The 15,202-nt window shown below is 49.1% G+C and overlaps 1 protein-coding gene across 2 annotated transcripts in view; it reads right to left on the reverse strand.

Annotated features, from left to right (window-relative positions):
- LOC6603686 (RNA-binding protein Musashi homolog Rbp6) overlaps positions 1-13,921 on the reverse strand; it is a 191,880-nt gene extending 177,959 nt beyond the window's left edge. For both annotated transcript variants that reach the window (XM_026992355.1, XM_026992356.1), the window contains exon 1: positions 13,189-13,921. In XM_026992355.1, coding sequence (XP_026848156.1) covers positions 13,189-13,304 — 116 coding nt within the window. In that variant the 5' untranslated portion in view covers positions 13,305-13,921. The remainder of the gene's footprint in view (positions 1-13,188) is intronic.
- Between the last annotated feature and the right edge of the window lie 1,281 nt (positions 13,922-15,202).

A 15,202-nucleotide genomic window follows, 5' to 3' on the forward strand; every position in this document is an offset into this window, starting at 1 on the left:
CTGCCAGACGAAATGTCTTTTATTAATTCCTGCAGCAAGGCCCGCGATGGAGAGGGGGGAGGGAGAGGGGCACCCTTGTGGCATCATCATCATCATCATCATCTTGATGTCTCTGTTGTCTTCATCATGATTTAAATCATAGAAAATAAGCCGCTTTTCCCGGGCATTGTTTTTCAGGCTGGAACAAAAATCTCACCCGCCACTCATTCTCCCACAGGTTACCACTCCCCCCCCCCCCCCCCCCTCCCGCTCACCCCCCTGTACCCCCCTTTACCGTCTAGACCCAGACCCATGGCTTATGCAACAAAGGAAAAAAAAGAAGTCGTTGATTTTGTGCCAAGCAACAGATGCCCTCTCTCTCCCTCTTTCTCTCTGTGTGTCTCCTCAAATGAGAGAAGAATTCGTGTGGGGGCTTTTATTTTGTATTTACAAAAAAAAGAGTGATGATTTTAGGGCGTATTTTAGGGGAATTCCACAGTCAGATCTACGTTTTGGGGGATACTTTGTAGGGAAACTGAGGGATCTATTCATCAGGTCTCGCCAGGGTCTCGATTCGGGGGCCCTTTTGGTGGAATCATTCCATACAGATTCGTCTTTCCATCATCTATCATTTATAGGCATCATTGTGCCTTTCCCTCCATCATTCCATCATCTTTCTATCATCATTCTAAGGTCATTCGATCATTCCAGCATGGTCTTTCTTTGGTATCATCAATTCTTGAGGCATACCCCCTGGCTCTGTGGCAGAGAGTGATTCTTCGCACATCTATCCCCCTTCGGAGGATATAGCCCAGAAGGAAGTCCCCTATTCTATGGCAGTGATTCGTCTAGTCCCCTCTGAAACATCTAAAACTAGATCCCCTTGACAAGCTCCTCTGAAAGACTGAGGGACTCTCTCCCTGGAAGACCACAAATATAGTGTATGGGGGGAAAACAAAAGGCAAAGGCTCTGTGCCCAAAACGAAAGTAGGCGGCAGTAACGACGACGACGACGACGACGACGACGACGACGACAATGATTATGAAAACTTCAACAAACTGCAAAAGAGCGCAACAGTGGCCTGCAACATACAACGAAAACGGTGGCAGCAAAGGGAAGTGGCAGTGGAAGTGGACCAGCCAGTAGTGGGGGAGGGGGCGGGGGCTAGTGGGGGGGGAGTGGCAATGTTGGTGGCGACACGAAAAACGAATGTAAAACACACACAAAAATGCATAGAAACACAAATTGCAATGAAAACCAAAATAAAAAGGGCGGGGGGCGAGGAGGTGTACTGCCAGAGGGAAAGAGAGGCAGAGAGAGGGAGACAGAACTAAATGAAAATGTTAATAAAATGTGCAACAACAAGAGCTGCAACAGCAGCGGCAGCGGCAGAGGCAGAGGCAGCAACAAAAGAGTAACGAAAGCTAAAAGAAAAACTAAACCAAAGAACGGAAGAAGCGTCGAACTGCAGCAGGAAAAGCAGCTGGAAAATGGTCGGAAAAAGAGGTGGGTGGGGCGGGCGGGGGGCACAGAAAACCCCCGTGAAAGTAGGCCTCGGAATTCAAGTAGTTTTTCGGGAAAGGCCCCCCCCCCCCCCCCACCACCCCCCACCTACGACAGACTCTGTCATTAATCAATGTTTTCTGTATTTTGCAGCCGATTTTCCGGGCGATTTCCCAAAACTGGTTTTAGATGCGAGTTTTTCCTTGGGAACTCCCTTCATTTTCCATGCCACACAATCAATCTTCATGGAAAAGTCGAGATATCGCAAAGAGAGAGGGCGAGGGGAGAGGGGGGGTTGGGGAAAACTAAAACTAGAAGATGCCCCAAAATATGTTGCAAATTTGGTATTTTTTAAGCAGATTTTCGATCTCATTCATCATTTTTCGAGGGGCTCCATCGATTCGCGGGCTTTTCATTAAATTTTCCCCTCTCTCTCTCTCTTTTTTGGTGTTGTTGTTTTTCCGAAAGATCTCATCATTCATCGGCCCCACCCTCTTCACCCTCCCCCCTTCGTTGGTCGCTGGCGAAATGGTCTCCTGATGCTGCTGACTGATCCACAAATATTTGTATTCATTTCATGATAATTCTCTTTGCTTTTGCCGCTTGCAGCATTGTCTGTGGGGCACCGGCGGTGCCCCATTGGTTTTGTGCACCGCGGGTGACCTTCGAACGCACTTCTCTACCCCCCCCTCGTCGCCTCCTCGTCGCCAGCCAATTGCGAGTGCACCAAATAATGCGCGCGACCTTGTCCCAAACTGGCAATCAGTACGAGACCTGCCACCACCCGCCGCCCCCCCCCCCCCCCCCCTGCGCACACCCTCCCCAGGCAGAACGTCGCGTTGTTCAGCGTCCAGCTGTGTGACGCGTAATTTTGCAAAAAAAAACACACAACAGATTGGGGCGGACAGGAAAAGGGGTGGCCGGGTGGGGCAGGGGGGGGTGGCAGGGGTAAAAAAGTGTCAAAGTCAACGCTGAATACTGTCTAAAGCAATAGATTCATTCCGTTCGTTCCGTCGTTTCGTATCGTTTTTGCCGTTGCAAAAGATTACGAATACGCAGTGGTGTCTGCCTTCTCCTTCCCCTCCTCCTCCTCTTCCGATTATCTGTTCCTTTGGGTGTCTCCCTCCCCTCCCCCAAGGTGGGTCCCGCGGGTGCCATGCTACCAGAGAGCTTTGATGACATTTGCCTTTGTCTTTTACAACATATCTCCTGCCACTGCTCCTGCCCCCGCCCCCGCCCACGCCACTGCTCCTGCTCTAGCTCCCGCCTCTCTTCCCCTCTTATGGCATAGCTCCCCTTTGGGGCATGGCATTGCCGGCTTATACTACAGTTTTCGCAGCTATTTACAGATTTGCCACAAGTCTCCATCTCCTCCTCCTCCTCCTCCTCAGACACACACACAATCCTCCCTCCCCTCCTCATGTGTGGAGTAGGTTGAGTGTGGTTTAGGGGGGGCTGGGGGCGCCAGTTAGTTGGTTCGTGGTTAGGGGGGGAGGGGGAAGGGAGGGTTGGGGCTGCGCTAAGCTTACGAGTCATAAACAAGTCAACGCAACATGTCCGATTAGTAGTGCAACCACCGACGACTGGCATTTGTCACCCACAGCCTAAGCCACGAGCGTGTGGGCGTGTGGGCGGGGGGAGTGGCAAGAAGATGCTGCCTGCCACACGACGATTATTCCTTGCCTTCCTGCCTGCCACCGAACTCTAATCTGCACTTGCAGAAACAAATCCCCACACAAAGATCCTTCAGACGAGCGAGAGGGACAGAAGAGTGATATATGGGGGACCCCAATGAGGCAGGCAGGCCAGGATCCAAAGGATCCCGTGCGATCTGCCGCTAATCTATCTCTAAATTTCAATTAATTCCCGTGCCCGCAGTTTTGTATCTTTTTGTCGAGTGTATCTGCCATCGAATGCCGCTCTATGGCCTGCCGCGGGGGGGGGGCATGGTGGGGGGCATGGGGGAGGTAGAGCCCTGCTGCTCTGCTGCTCGGTCACATTTGCTTGCATTACGAAATAATTGTAAAGCGCACGTCACTTTTCTATAGGCCTTCGTCTGTCTATCCAGTTCCGCCCCCCTCCTCCCCCTCCCCCCCACACTCTGGGGCAACAGCAGCAGCAGCACTCTTGGGCCATTCATGCGCAAGTCGTCATCCATCGCCCCATTCACGGAGGCCCATGTGCCTGTCCCGAACCCGTACACAGACCCGGACCCAGACCCGGACCCGGGCCCGGTCTCGGGCTCGGGCTCCGTTCAGCGAGGTTTTGGCTTTGTGCTTGACGCCCGCCACTGCCACTGTCTCTGTCTCTGTCTCTGGCTCTGGCTTTGCCTCAGTCTCTGCCACTGCCTCTGCCACTGCCACTGCCACTGCGCTGACGTTCGCTTTGCCGCTTGTTTGCCATTCAAAATCCGTTCAGACTTTTGTATGCACATCACAAGTGTTGCCCTCTCGCTTCTTCTGCATTAAATTTGCATATAATGCCATCTCTCTCTGCCCTTTCTTTCTTCTCTCCCTCTCCCTCTCCCTCTCCCACTCTCCCCTCTATCGCTATCTCCCTCGCGCTGCACTAGTTGACGTTTTCTATTGTGGCTTCATTGTTGAATAGAAAAAATGTGCAAAATAGTAACGAAAAAAAAGAAACGAAAAGAAAAGAAAAATAGCAAAACAGCCAGAGGGGCAGCACCTCCACGCTCCACCCCCCCCCACCATGCCACACACGCATGCTGCTGCCACACGCGCTGCCTCTTGCCGCCGCTGCATCTCCACTGCGTGGACGTGGACGTGGATGCCATGCCGCTTACATGGAAATAAAAGTGCAGATCTTGTAACTTTAGTAATTTTTCACATGACAAATTATGTGAGCGGCGACCAGAGCGGGACAAGGTGCAGGAGGCGACGGAGGAGTACTGTGTCGAGAGGCCAACAAAGGGGAGCAATGGGGGCGGGGCGGGAACAGACAGACACTCGTGGAGCACCACCAGCAGAGAGGGAGAGGCCATCCAAAAGGCGCCGAGTTGTGGCTTTTGAAAGCGGACAGAGTCCGCATTATGCAACAATGTGTGGCAGGCGGCATTAGAATGTATAAAACATTAAATAACTTTAAGGGCATGCCTTTAAGGTGGGGAAAGGAAGTCCCTGGAACCCGTACCCCCTCTCCACCAAGCTCTGGCCCCCAAAAGGTGTGTTGGGGCAACAGATTTAAGTCCCGTATCGTGACTCCTCTCACACACCAACAAAATTATAAAGCGATTTTTCCGTGCTGCTAAAAGCCAAACATCGAGTAAAATCCAATGCACATTTTATTTCATTATTTTCATTGCCTCGTCCCCACAAAATCCTCTGGACAATTTGACTCCCGCCAGGCCCAAAGCGACGCAGCAGCAGGAGGAGGAGGAGGAGGAGGAAGAGGAGGAGGAGGAGGAGGAGGAGGAGGAGGAGGAGGAGGAGGAGGAGGAGGAGGAGGAGGAGGAGGAGGAGGAGGAGGAGGAGGAGGAGGAGCAGGAGCAGGAGCAGGACCAGTGACAGAATGTGAGCAGAGGGTGGCTTCCGAGGGTCGAAGCTTTGATACCCTAGCAGGCACGAGACCTCGAAGGTATTCCTTTTGGGGCAGCAGCCCATTATACCCTCTGCCAGGGTGTGCCACCCCCCCCCCCCCTGCCCGACTAATCCTGATGACTATCATGTGCGGCTATCAACAACATCATCAAAATGCACCGGCAACAACAAAAACAAAAAACGAGAACAAGAAAGACCAAGCAACATGAGGTGCAGAGGAAGGGAGGGAGGGGGAGGCGATGGCGATGGCAGAGGAAGGAAAATGGATGAAGAACCACTGCAATTGCTTCGTGGTTACAACCTTTTCACTAAGAGAATGTAGTGCAGAGCAGGCAGGATGGGGGGAGGGAGGGAGGGACGAGAATGTAGAGAGGATAGCGGAAATCGTTGGACACAAAACTAAAACGCATCGAGAGCACAGACAAGGCTAGACAAGGGGGCTGTAGAGGTACAAATGTGTCTGTGTGTCTGTGTGTGTGTGTGTGTGTGGCCTGCTAGAGAGATAGAGACAGTTATGGGAGCTGGAGAGTTGTAGAGAGTTGAAGGAGAGGAGGGGAGAGGCGAGGCGAGGCGAGGCGAACGCTAGGCCAAAGCATAAATATGCTGCTGCCGACAATTGTCTGAGACATTCGAAGGCAGCGCAGCCCAACGCCGCTCAGCGCCAGGCCACCGCCGGCAGAGGCTGAGTGTGTGAAAGCGACACTAAGCGGGGGTAGCGGGGACGAACGACAATCCCATAGTGGGTGTGCATAAGAGGACGGTGGGCTGGGGCAAGAGAAAACACGCAAAACAGAGCAGAAATATGAACCGATGGTCAGGGAGAGGGAGTGCAAAAGTGAGACTGAGCGGAGAGTGGAGAGCGGAGAGCCTAGAGAGTGAGCGGTAAGCGAGCGTCAGACAAAGCCAGGCACCGGCAACGGCGGCTAAATGTTGGCCAGGCGGCGGCAGCGGCAGAAGCAGCAAATCTTTTATAAAGCAGCAGCGTACCCACACTGAGAGAGAGAGAGAGAGGGGGGGGAGGGAGAGATACGATGGTAGTACAGTGGGTGATGAGTGTTGAAACAATAACAAAAACCAACTCTGGGGGGGTCACAGTAGGTGAAGCGGATAATAAACTACTGTTCACGTTTTCCAAAATTAAATATTCGCATACAAATATTAATGAAATATTCAAATTATTTATTTATTTAGTCAATGTTTACAGCGCGAGTTATTCAACTGGAAAATGCCACGCAGATCTCTGTGCGAAAACTTTGCATTTTGTAACCCACTGTGTAGGCCGGGACGCGACGTGTGCTTGTGGCCTGCCTGTGGGTGGGTGTGTGTGCCTGTATGTGTGTGTGTGTGTGCTTGATAGTGTGCGTAATGCGAATGTGCACGAAAAAGCGTAATAGAAAAAGAACTTTACAGTTGCATCGATTTAATCGTGCGGAAAGCTAAATATGAAGGAGAAGAGCAGAGGAGAGAGGCCCATAGAGAGAGAGAGCGGGAGAGAGCAAAAAGGGGTCCGACCAAGGCGGCGGACCCAGCGACCGGCGACTGCGTCTGGAGGCAACGTCATCAGCATCTCTCTATGGGCTGTAGGGCGGGAACGGTGAGGGGGGTGGCCAGGGGTTCACTGGGGCAGAGGCACAGCCTAAATTGGGATACGCTTCGGCTCATTTAAAGCAATTCTACTGCCGCTCTACTGCCGACATCGCTGCAAACACAAACACAATTACCAGTACATGCAATTTATAATGAATAGCGAACGAAGGGGAGGGGTGGGAAAGTGGGGGCGCAGCGCGGGTTTTTGGCGGGGTAGGGGTGGGGGATAGAGGGTGCATTGGGGGGTCATATAACCCGCTGCACTTTGCGGTTCAAAGGATGCATTGTGCCGACTGCGATACAGATAGCAAAACTTTTGCGCTGCTTTCCTCTTTTCCACTTAGTTCTTCGTTTCCATTTCTCCATTTCTTGCAGTTTTCTTCTTTCTTTTTTTTATCGTTTATTGCATAACATACGCCCCACTTTTGCGCGGGAGGAGGAAACGGAGCCGGTAGACAGCGGCGGCAGCCAGGCGACCAATATAATGTTTGCCTACACCTATAACTGTTCCTCTCCTTCTCCTTCTCTTGTTCTTGTTCCTGTTTCTGTTTCGGTTCTGTTCTGTTCCACCCAAATCCCATTCGACGTCATTTTCTAATGGCGGCGGCTTATACTTCCTAACCAGGAAGAGAGTTTACTTTTTATTTTGCTGCCAAAAGTTATGACTGCATTTAGCAGCAGGAAAGGCAGCAGGGAAAACTTTCCTTAGCCTTGCATTGATTTCAAAAGAAAATCGCACAGAGAGAAATGTACTTTTTAGGCTAAGTATTGTGCTCGAGACTACAGCTGCTCCCTCTCCCGCCGTCTCCCACCCATCTCATGTCAAGTAACTCCATTTTAATCGAACTGTTTACTTAAAAGTGCAACTAAGGCAAATGAAAAGTTTTAGGTTTCCCCAAATGGCGTGTCAGACGGGTAAGGAGATTGTAAATTGAATTTTGATAATGTCAATTGTGGAATTGCACACAAAAGTTTTTGCTATTTTTGCGGTTTAAGTGGATCTTCTCTCTCCTACCCACCACCGCCACCACTACAACCACACACACGCTCTCCTTCTCTGCCATTACAAAGTTCCGTTATTTGCTGGCTGCGGGCAGCAGATTTTGTCTCAACAAAAATCATGAATGTACACATTTATACAGAAAATAAACCCATTAAAACTCACCCGCCAGCTAACAAACATTGCAATCCCATAAAGGGGCAATATTTTGCAATTTGTTAACACATTTTAAAGCACTTTAAAACGACCGAAAACGAGACGCACCACGCACACGAACACGCACAGAAAACAATATATCGATGACCGGCTGACCGGCTGACCGAGTGGACCGATGATCGCTATCGCGCTATCGAGTGCTGCTGAACAGCCATCGATTGATCGCTCCAGTGTTGGCAGTGTCCAGCATCTGTTTCGTCTGTTATTGTTTTTGTTTTTGTTTCTGTTTCTGTTTTATTGTTAGTTATAAAACGAAATCTGCAGCAAAGCTGGCCGGACTGGCCGGGCTGGCACTTTACGCTAATGGCTGGCTGCCTGCCCCAGAGTCAAATTGCCCCAGGTCTCATTATGCATACCAAATGAAAGCTTATTGGCCGGACAAACAGCACAAACACGAATGCACGGGGACGGGGACACATCAGGGACTGTGCTGCGGGGACACGGACAAGGGATACGATACGGGGACTACGACAATGACAAGCAAACAACAGTTTGGGGCAATATGGAACTGCGCCGCACACAGCGACACAAAATCATTTGAAAGCAATTATATCGGACAAACAGGAGAAGTACATTGTGGATGTGACAGACGATTGGGTTGGGTAAATGGCGATGGGGATGGGGATGGGGATGGTGATGGGGTCCGGTCACTCTCCGTTTTCCGTGGCTCCGTGCTCCTCCGTAGTCCGCGTAGAACATAGTACAATGAATCAATTTACGAAACGTAACAAAGCCGCAATTACAAGCAGAGCGAGAGCGAGAGAGAGAGGGGCAGAGACAGAGACGGAGACAAGAAACAAAACGACAATTATGAAAAGAGCAGCGAGTGCAATTGCATTGCCACGCCAAACCGTCCCTTCCCCATCCCCCCACCCCTACCCTTCCGCGAATGACAACAACCTCTCTAACGGTTGCTGCACCAGTCGCTCATTGCATTCCCTCCATCGTGGTTCTCGCTGTTGTTGTTTCTATTGCTGTTGCTGGTGCTTCTGTCGATTCCTAGGCCCAAATTTTCGAAAGGGAGCGCTGGACGAGAGCGTGTACTGTTTTGTTTTTTTGTTTTTTTTTGCATTGCTTTTGGTTTTTCTCTGTTTTTGGGTGCCGCGTGTCAGTTCTAATGGATAATTGTCGAACCCGAATACCAATGCGGATGCCGTTGTCGTACGTAGCCATGTTCCCGCTGCTTCTGCTGCTGCCGCTGTCGTAGCTCATTCGCAGAGGGTAGCAGGGGATGGATTAGCTAGCTAAGCCACTGAGGGGGCGATGGGGACGCCCCAAAAATAACCCAAATACTTGTTGATTCACAGCCTGTTGGCGCAATCTATAATATTTGATGATTGCTCAAGAGTTTTGGAGATAAATCGGTGCGAAGATTCCTTTGGATATCTGAGAAGCACGTTTTAGAGGACCTTCACACACAGAGAGCCTCCTGCATGCAGAGTACATAATTTGTCCTCAAGGATTTCAGGTATCGAGTGTCATTCGTGGCTGTTTTTTGGCTTCATCTAAGAAGTAATTAAGAAATATTAAGAAAAATACACCCTGCTCTCCTTTTGAACATGAATTTATGGACAGTACACCCCATACAACCAATACTCATCATTTTCTATTCCAAGAAAGCTTTGGATTCTCCTTATGTTTGAATTTTCCAAACTAAATTTACCCCAAAAGCCAAATAAAGGTAAACATATCAATTCGTTACTCATATCTGCGCCAGCGAGTGAAGCGAGTGAGCCGGGGGTGGGCACAAGCCAGCGAGACGAGTGTGCAGGGGAACAATCCCTACCCAGAACGATCCCCCTTCTCCATTATAAAGGGTATCCTGCTAATCGATCAGCCTCGCCGCCAATGCCCGTCTCAATGCTCCACTCATTTGTTTGCTTTTGCTGCTTTTCATTTGCCACTAAAAATACATTGGCAAAGTGAATTATATTAATAGCAGGGCATTTATTTAGCTATTTCAAAGTTTTGTTGCATGTGTTTTACTTTTTATTTGCATTTTCTTGCGCCTTTGTGTTTATTTACTTTGCCATTTTGCGCCAGAAGAAGATCTCATCAGCCACCGATCGCCTCAGCCTTTCTCCTGCCTCTCGGGGGCCAAAGATCTCTCCCCCTTGTCCTCTATAAATTTTCGGAGGCAAAAGATCTGCCGTCGCCTCCTGTTTTTCCCCACCGCAGATGCCTTTTCCATGGACTGGGGGGATTGGAGGCCCTTTTAAAAGATTTATAAAGTTGCCACAAGAAAGAGAGTCCGAGAGTGGATGAGTGGATGAGTGGGAGATGGATGAGCAGGAAGGCGGGACCGAGACCGGGAGACCGTTCAAATTTACTGAGCCATGGCGATCGCCGAGAGGAGAGCCACCGACCGACCGACAGACCGACCGACCGCCAGTGAACGAAACTGTGAATGGAATTGTATTCGCATGATATTCCCCCGAAGTTGCACAACCGAAATAGAGCTACAGATTGGAGGATAGGAGGATAGGGAGAAAGAGAGCGAGAGAGAGAGAGTGAAAGATACAAAAAAGACACAAAGATGCGGATGCATTTGTATCTGTATCTGCAGCCGTATCTGTATCTGGGGGGAGCGTCATCAAAAGGTATTTTACATTAATTCAAGATTTATGCATTCAACATTCGCGCTACTAGGTGCTGCATTTCCCATTCGTGCAACGCCACACAAACTTTTACCCGACTCCCGCCCGCAGTTGTTGCAAACAGTTGCAACTGTTGCCAGTGTGGCACCTGCCAACATCAGCGGAGCAGCAGCGGCAGTGGCAGCGGCAGCGGCAGCAGGTGATCCATTTCTTTTATCCGGTAGCCTAAGGCCCGCTGCCCTGCCTGCCACTTGAAGATGCAACATGCCCCAGCCTATTTTTGTGGCTGCTGCTGCTGCTGCTGCAAGTTGGCCAAAAACTAATGCAAATAGACAAGAAGAGCTGCTGCATCAAACATGCCTACGGCCCTCCCCTCCCCTACCCTCCCCTCACCAACCCTCCCATGTGCCACACACTCTTTGTGGAGTGCTGAAATTTGCAGCATTTCGATAATAGATATATATACAGGGAGGGGATATACGTATGTACATCTGTATGTATCGCATGTATATGCATGAACTGCATAATTTATGGGGATTGCGTGTTCAATGGATTGCGACGGCTGTCCGAGGCCATATGGCCATAACTGCTCCTCATATCCCGCCCCTTGCTCTTCCATGAAGATCTCTGCCCTGCCCTGCCCTGCCCTGCCCTGCCCTTCCCTGCTCTGCAGATGGAGATAATCTCTGGGCTCCCGCCCGATTTGATGGAGAGTTTCTCTGATTCATGTTGACACGGGAGATGGTTATAGAGAGCTCCATTAGTGTCTCATATTTAAGATTAACTTTGTTTGAAGTTGCAAAAAAGTTTGGCAAGCGCTATGATTACGAGATTTATTCTAGGGGTGTAGATCCATGATCTTTGAGCCCCCTCTCATAGGTTCTATTGGGGTATCTTAGAAGGAGTTTCCTATAGATTGGCCAGCTATCATCTTTTGCGAGATTTTTCTTTGATAAACAATGCATTTCGAAGCACCATTTCCCATAGATCACTTTCCATTGCCTATTCAAAAACTTCTAATCCTCCCAGTCCTTACTCCAATTACACTCCTTTCCCCCCCTCCCCCCACCATTCATATGCATTCAGCGGGAGCCCCATTTCCATACCCATCTTTCCTTTCAGCTGCGGTCCCATTTGCCACACATGAATACTAATGCCACATCGATTGTGGCATTCCTCCTTTCATAATTTGTTCACTTCATGGACTGCGTCAAAAGGCTGTTTGTGTTTGTGTTTGGGTGCGTGTGTGTGTGTGTGTGCGCGCCCCACATCATCATTACCTTTCAATCAGTGCCAGCAGTGCCAGCAATGCCACTCGACTGCCAATCATGTGATCACTCATTTGTTTGTCCGATGCCGTATGACTTTCCACAGCCGTTGCATGCACCCCGCCCGAAACCTGATGCAAATTATCAGCAATGCAGCTTGCAATTAATCTGCTGCATATGACACCGCCGCAATCACAACTTAACCCATTTTCGGGACAGACTATGATGCGGCACAGGAAGTGCCTGAGTGGCTAAGTGGCAGAGTCGCAGAGTGGCAGAGTGGCAGAGTGGCTGAGTGGCAGAGACTGGACCGATGATAAACTGTAACCAGAAGAAGGACGACCAAAGTCAGGACGAGAGCCGAGACTAGCAGTAACTGCAATGCACTAAAGCACTAAGCTCTCAATGGCTTTAATTGAATTTTGATGTCCTTGGCAAATTGTTTTCTAATTAGTTTCGCAGACTTTGCAGTCCCCTGTTCTCGTCCTGGTTCCGGCCTGGACGGTACCCGGACTGGACTGGACTCGGACTCGGACTCGGACTGGGCTGGACCCCGTAGTTGACATAGAAAAAGTTTCTGTCAACAGCTCTAACTGCTTTCACACTTCCCTCCCCCCTCCCCAATCGCAGCCCTCCATTTCCCCATTTCCCCGTTTCCCCGTTACCCCGGCCATTTCCCGCTCTTCAATAATGACAAACTTAAAACTAAAACAATTAATGCCACAGCCACGACCTCAGACACACAGCAAAAACATTCAAGAACGGAACGAGATACAGATTTCGGTGAAGTGAAGATCCAGATACTCTCTTTGAGAGATACTCTGCGATCCAGATACTCTCTTGGGTTCTTGGGTTGTTGTGATGGAATTTGGTTAACATTTTGTGGCCTGCCATTCCTCCTCCAATGACAGCCCCTCCATTGGGCATGACTTTCAATCACTTTGTGATTTCGTCATCTTTTGAAATGCTTTTTCAGGGCTAACGTGGAAAGAACTTAAGCTTTGTATATACTCGTAGGTACATGGATAGGTCTATGTCTAAGAACTGCACTAAATTAAACTGCATATTGTAGAAATTCTTTGAAAAACAGCCGCTCGATTGGGGGCTAATTTGGGAAAGTTCTGGAGCTATTAGCCTCCAAAAGTAGTACAGTTTCAGATCATAGCATCCCTTAAAATATGCTCCCAAGTGTCTTGGAGAACTTGGGTAGTATTGCCAAAGAAATACAACAAAAAGGAAGAGAGATCTATAGCCAAAAAAACACCCATTGAAAGAAGCCCACTGACATCTAAGGGATCATAGGGATATGTAGATCCATAAAGAACCTAGGGTCTAAGAACTTGTCAAACGTAGCTCTGTTTACGATGATATTCTACCTATGCCAGGGTCCAAGGAACACACTGTAGGACCCTCTTAAAGGGCATAGACGGGTTGGAGACGGGTTGGAGGGGGGGGCGGAAAAAAAGAGAGAAACACTTACCCAGGATCATTGGGCACCTCCGACGGCGAGCAGGGACCCAGCTCCACTTGCTGTTGCTGCTGCTGCTGCTGTTGTTGCTGTTGCTGCTGCTGCTGCTGCTCAATCTTGATGTCCATGATGATGTGGGGCGGTGTGGCTGGGGATGTGTCTTGGGGATGAATGTTGTCTGCTGCTGCCTGCTGCTGCTGCTGCTGCGGCTGCTGCTGGTCTGTTGCTACTCTATAATTGTTGCGCTAACGTCTGCTGTCCGGGCATTGAGCGCGGTGAAGGCGGCGTGGCGTGGCGTGTGGCGTGGCGAGTGGCGTGTGGCGAGTGGCGTGTGGGTGGACGGGGGGATGCTGCTACGATTACTACGGAACGGCTAACAGTCCCGGCCCTTAATCATTGGCCACGCTAGTGGCTGCTGCTGCTAATCTGCTGTTTGATTTGCTTGAGGATTCCTTGATTTCCATTTGGCTACTGGATTTTGCCACTTCCTTTGCTTCTGATTTTGCTTCTGCTTCTGCTTTTGGCTTGACTTTGTTTGGTTTTAGGTTTGCTTTTGGCCGTGGCTTTCCTTTGGCTAATAATCAAACAGAATTGTTCACGTCTTTGGTTACATTTCACACTGGGAATCACATTTCTTGGTTGCTTCTTTTGTTGCTTCTTCCTCCTCGTTTTGCAGGCCACTTTTGGTTAGAATTTTTTTTAACAAATTTGTTTTTTTTTTAGTTTATTTTTTTGTTTTTTTTTTTTGTGCTTATGGGATTATTGTTATTATTGTTTTAAAAACGTTGCGTTAACTTTTGTTGGTTTTGTTGTTGGATTCTTATTGGTTTTAAGGCAACATCGTATCACTGCAAAAAAAAATTTGGTTTTGGTTGCGGTTTTGGGCTTGGTGGTTTTGGGGGCTTGGGGGGCGTGTGAAATTTAATTAAATTGTAATTTTAAACTTTTAGACATTGAAACTTTCGTGAGGCACCTCTCTTCCGCCTCCTCTCTTCGACGTTTCGATTCACAACAACAAAAAATGCAAAAAAAAAAGAGCTGCAACGTTTGGGTTGCGGCAGAGGCAGGGGCAGGGGCCTGCACAAAGAGTGTGGGTGCAAGAGAGACACGGGGGAGTGCAGGTGGCTGGGTGGCAGGTGCCAGGTGCCAGGTGCACGGAATTGACGGCTGAGTGACAATTTGGATGCGGTACTGCACGAGAGAGTGAAATAGATCTGCCGCTTGAAATAAATTAGACTCTGTTTATAGCCGAACTAAAGCCGGCCAATAAATTTAAGTGAAGGAACGACACTCCCAGGCGGAGTTTCAATCTAGTTATACAATCCATTTGTGGCTAAAAATGCAACCTAGAGAGGAGAAATCCAAGGGAAACCAGCGTAGCTACCAATTAAGGTTAGAACCTTCTTAGGATCTGTAGATTTCCAAAGTACTCCACTGAACTCTCTTTGTAATTTCATTCTTGTGAAGGGCATCTCATTCTCGAGACCTGTAGAAATGGCAATCATAAATCGCTCTTCCCATTCTTCCGCCCTAGAGGCCTTTCTCATCACATCCATAACAGATGACAGCTGTAGAAAAAGGGGTTACTTCCCTTCACTTCTCATTCTTAAGAGCCATAGAACTACATATCTATAGAAGACACAGGCCCTACTCCGAATTTCTCCTTCTACCAAAAATAAACCCAATCTACCCGAATAGAGAATCCTTATTTTCTTCAAAGGGAGGTCTCGAAACATCGGTAGACAGCCCTCTCGAAACTTTAGCGTTTGTAAGCTGAAATCAATGGGAAACATTTACCCTCACGATCAACTGAGGAGGACATCTTCCTGGGGATTATCATAATTATCCAATATCCGCCTAAAAACAGTTCTTAGCTGGATCTTGTGCAGTGTTTCTACGGCGGCAAGCCCCCTGAATCTGAACAACCAGCCATCCCATCGGCTATTCAATTGCCATCAACGACATCGAATTTTTATAGCTCTGAACTTTTGTCTTCTCTTCTGACAATCTCCCTCCCTCGCTTTCT

This window comes from Drosophila persimilis, unplaced genomic scaffold, assembly GCF_003286085.1.
Source record: "Drosophila persimilis strain 14011-0111.01,24,50 unplaced genomic scaffold, DperRS2 tig00000732-arrow-arrow-pilon, whole genome shotgun sequence".
Classification (NCBI taxonomy): domain Eukaryota; kingdom Metazoa; phylum Arthropoda; class Insecta; order Diptera; family Drosophilidae; genus Drosophila; species Drosophila persimilis.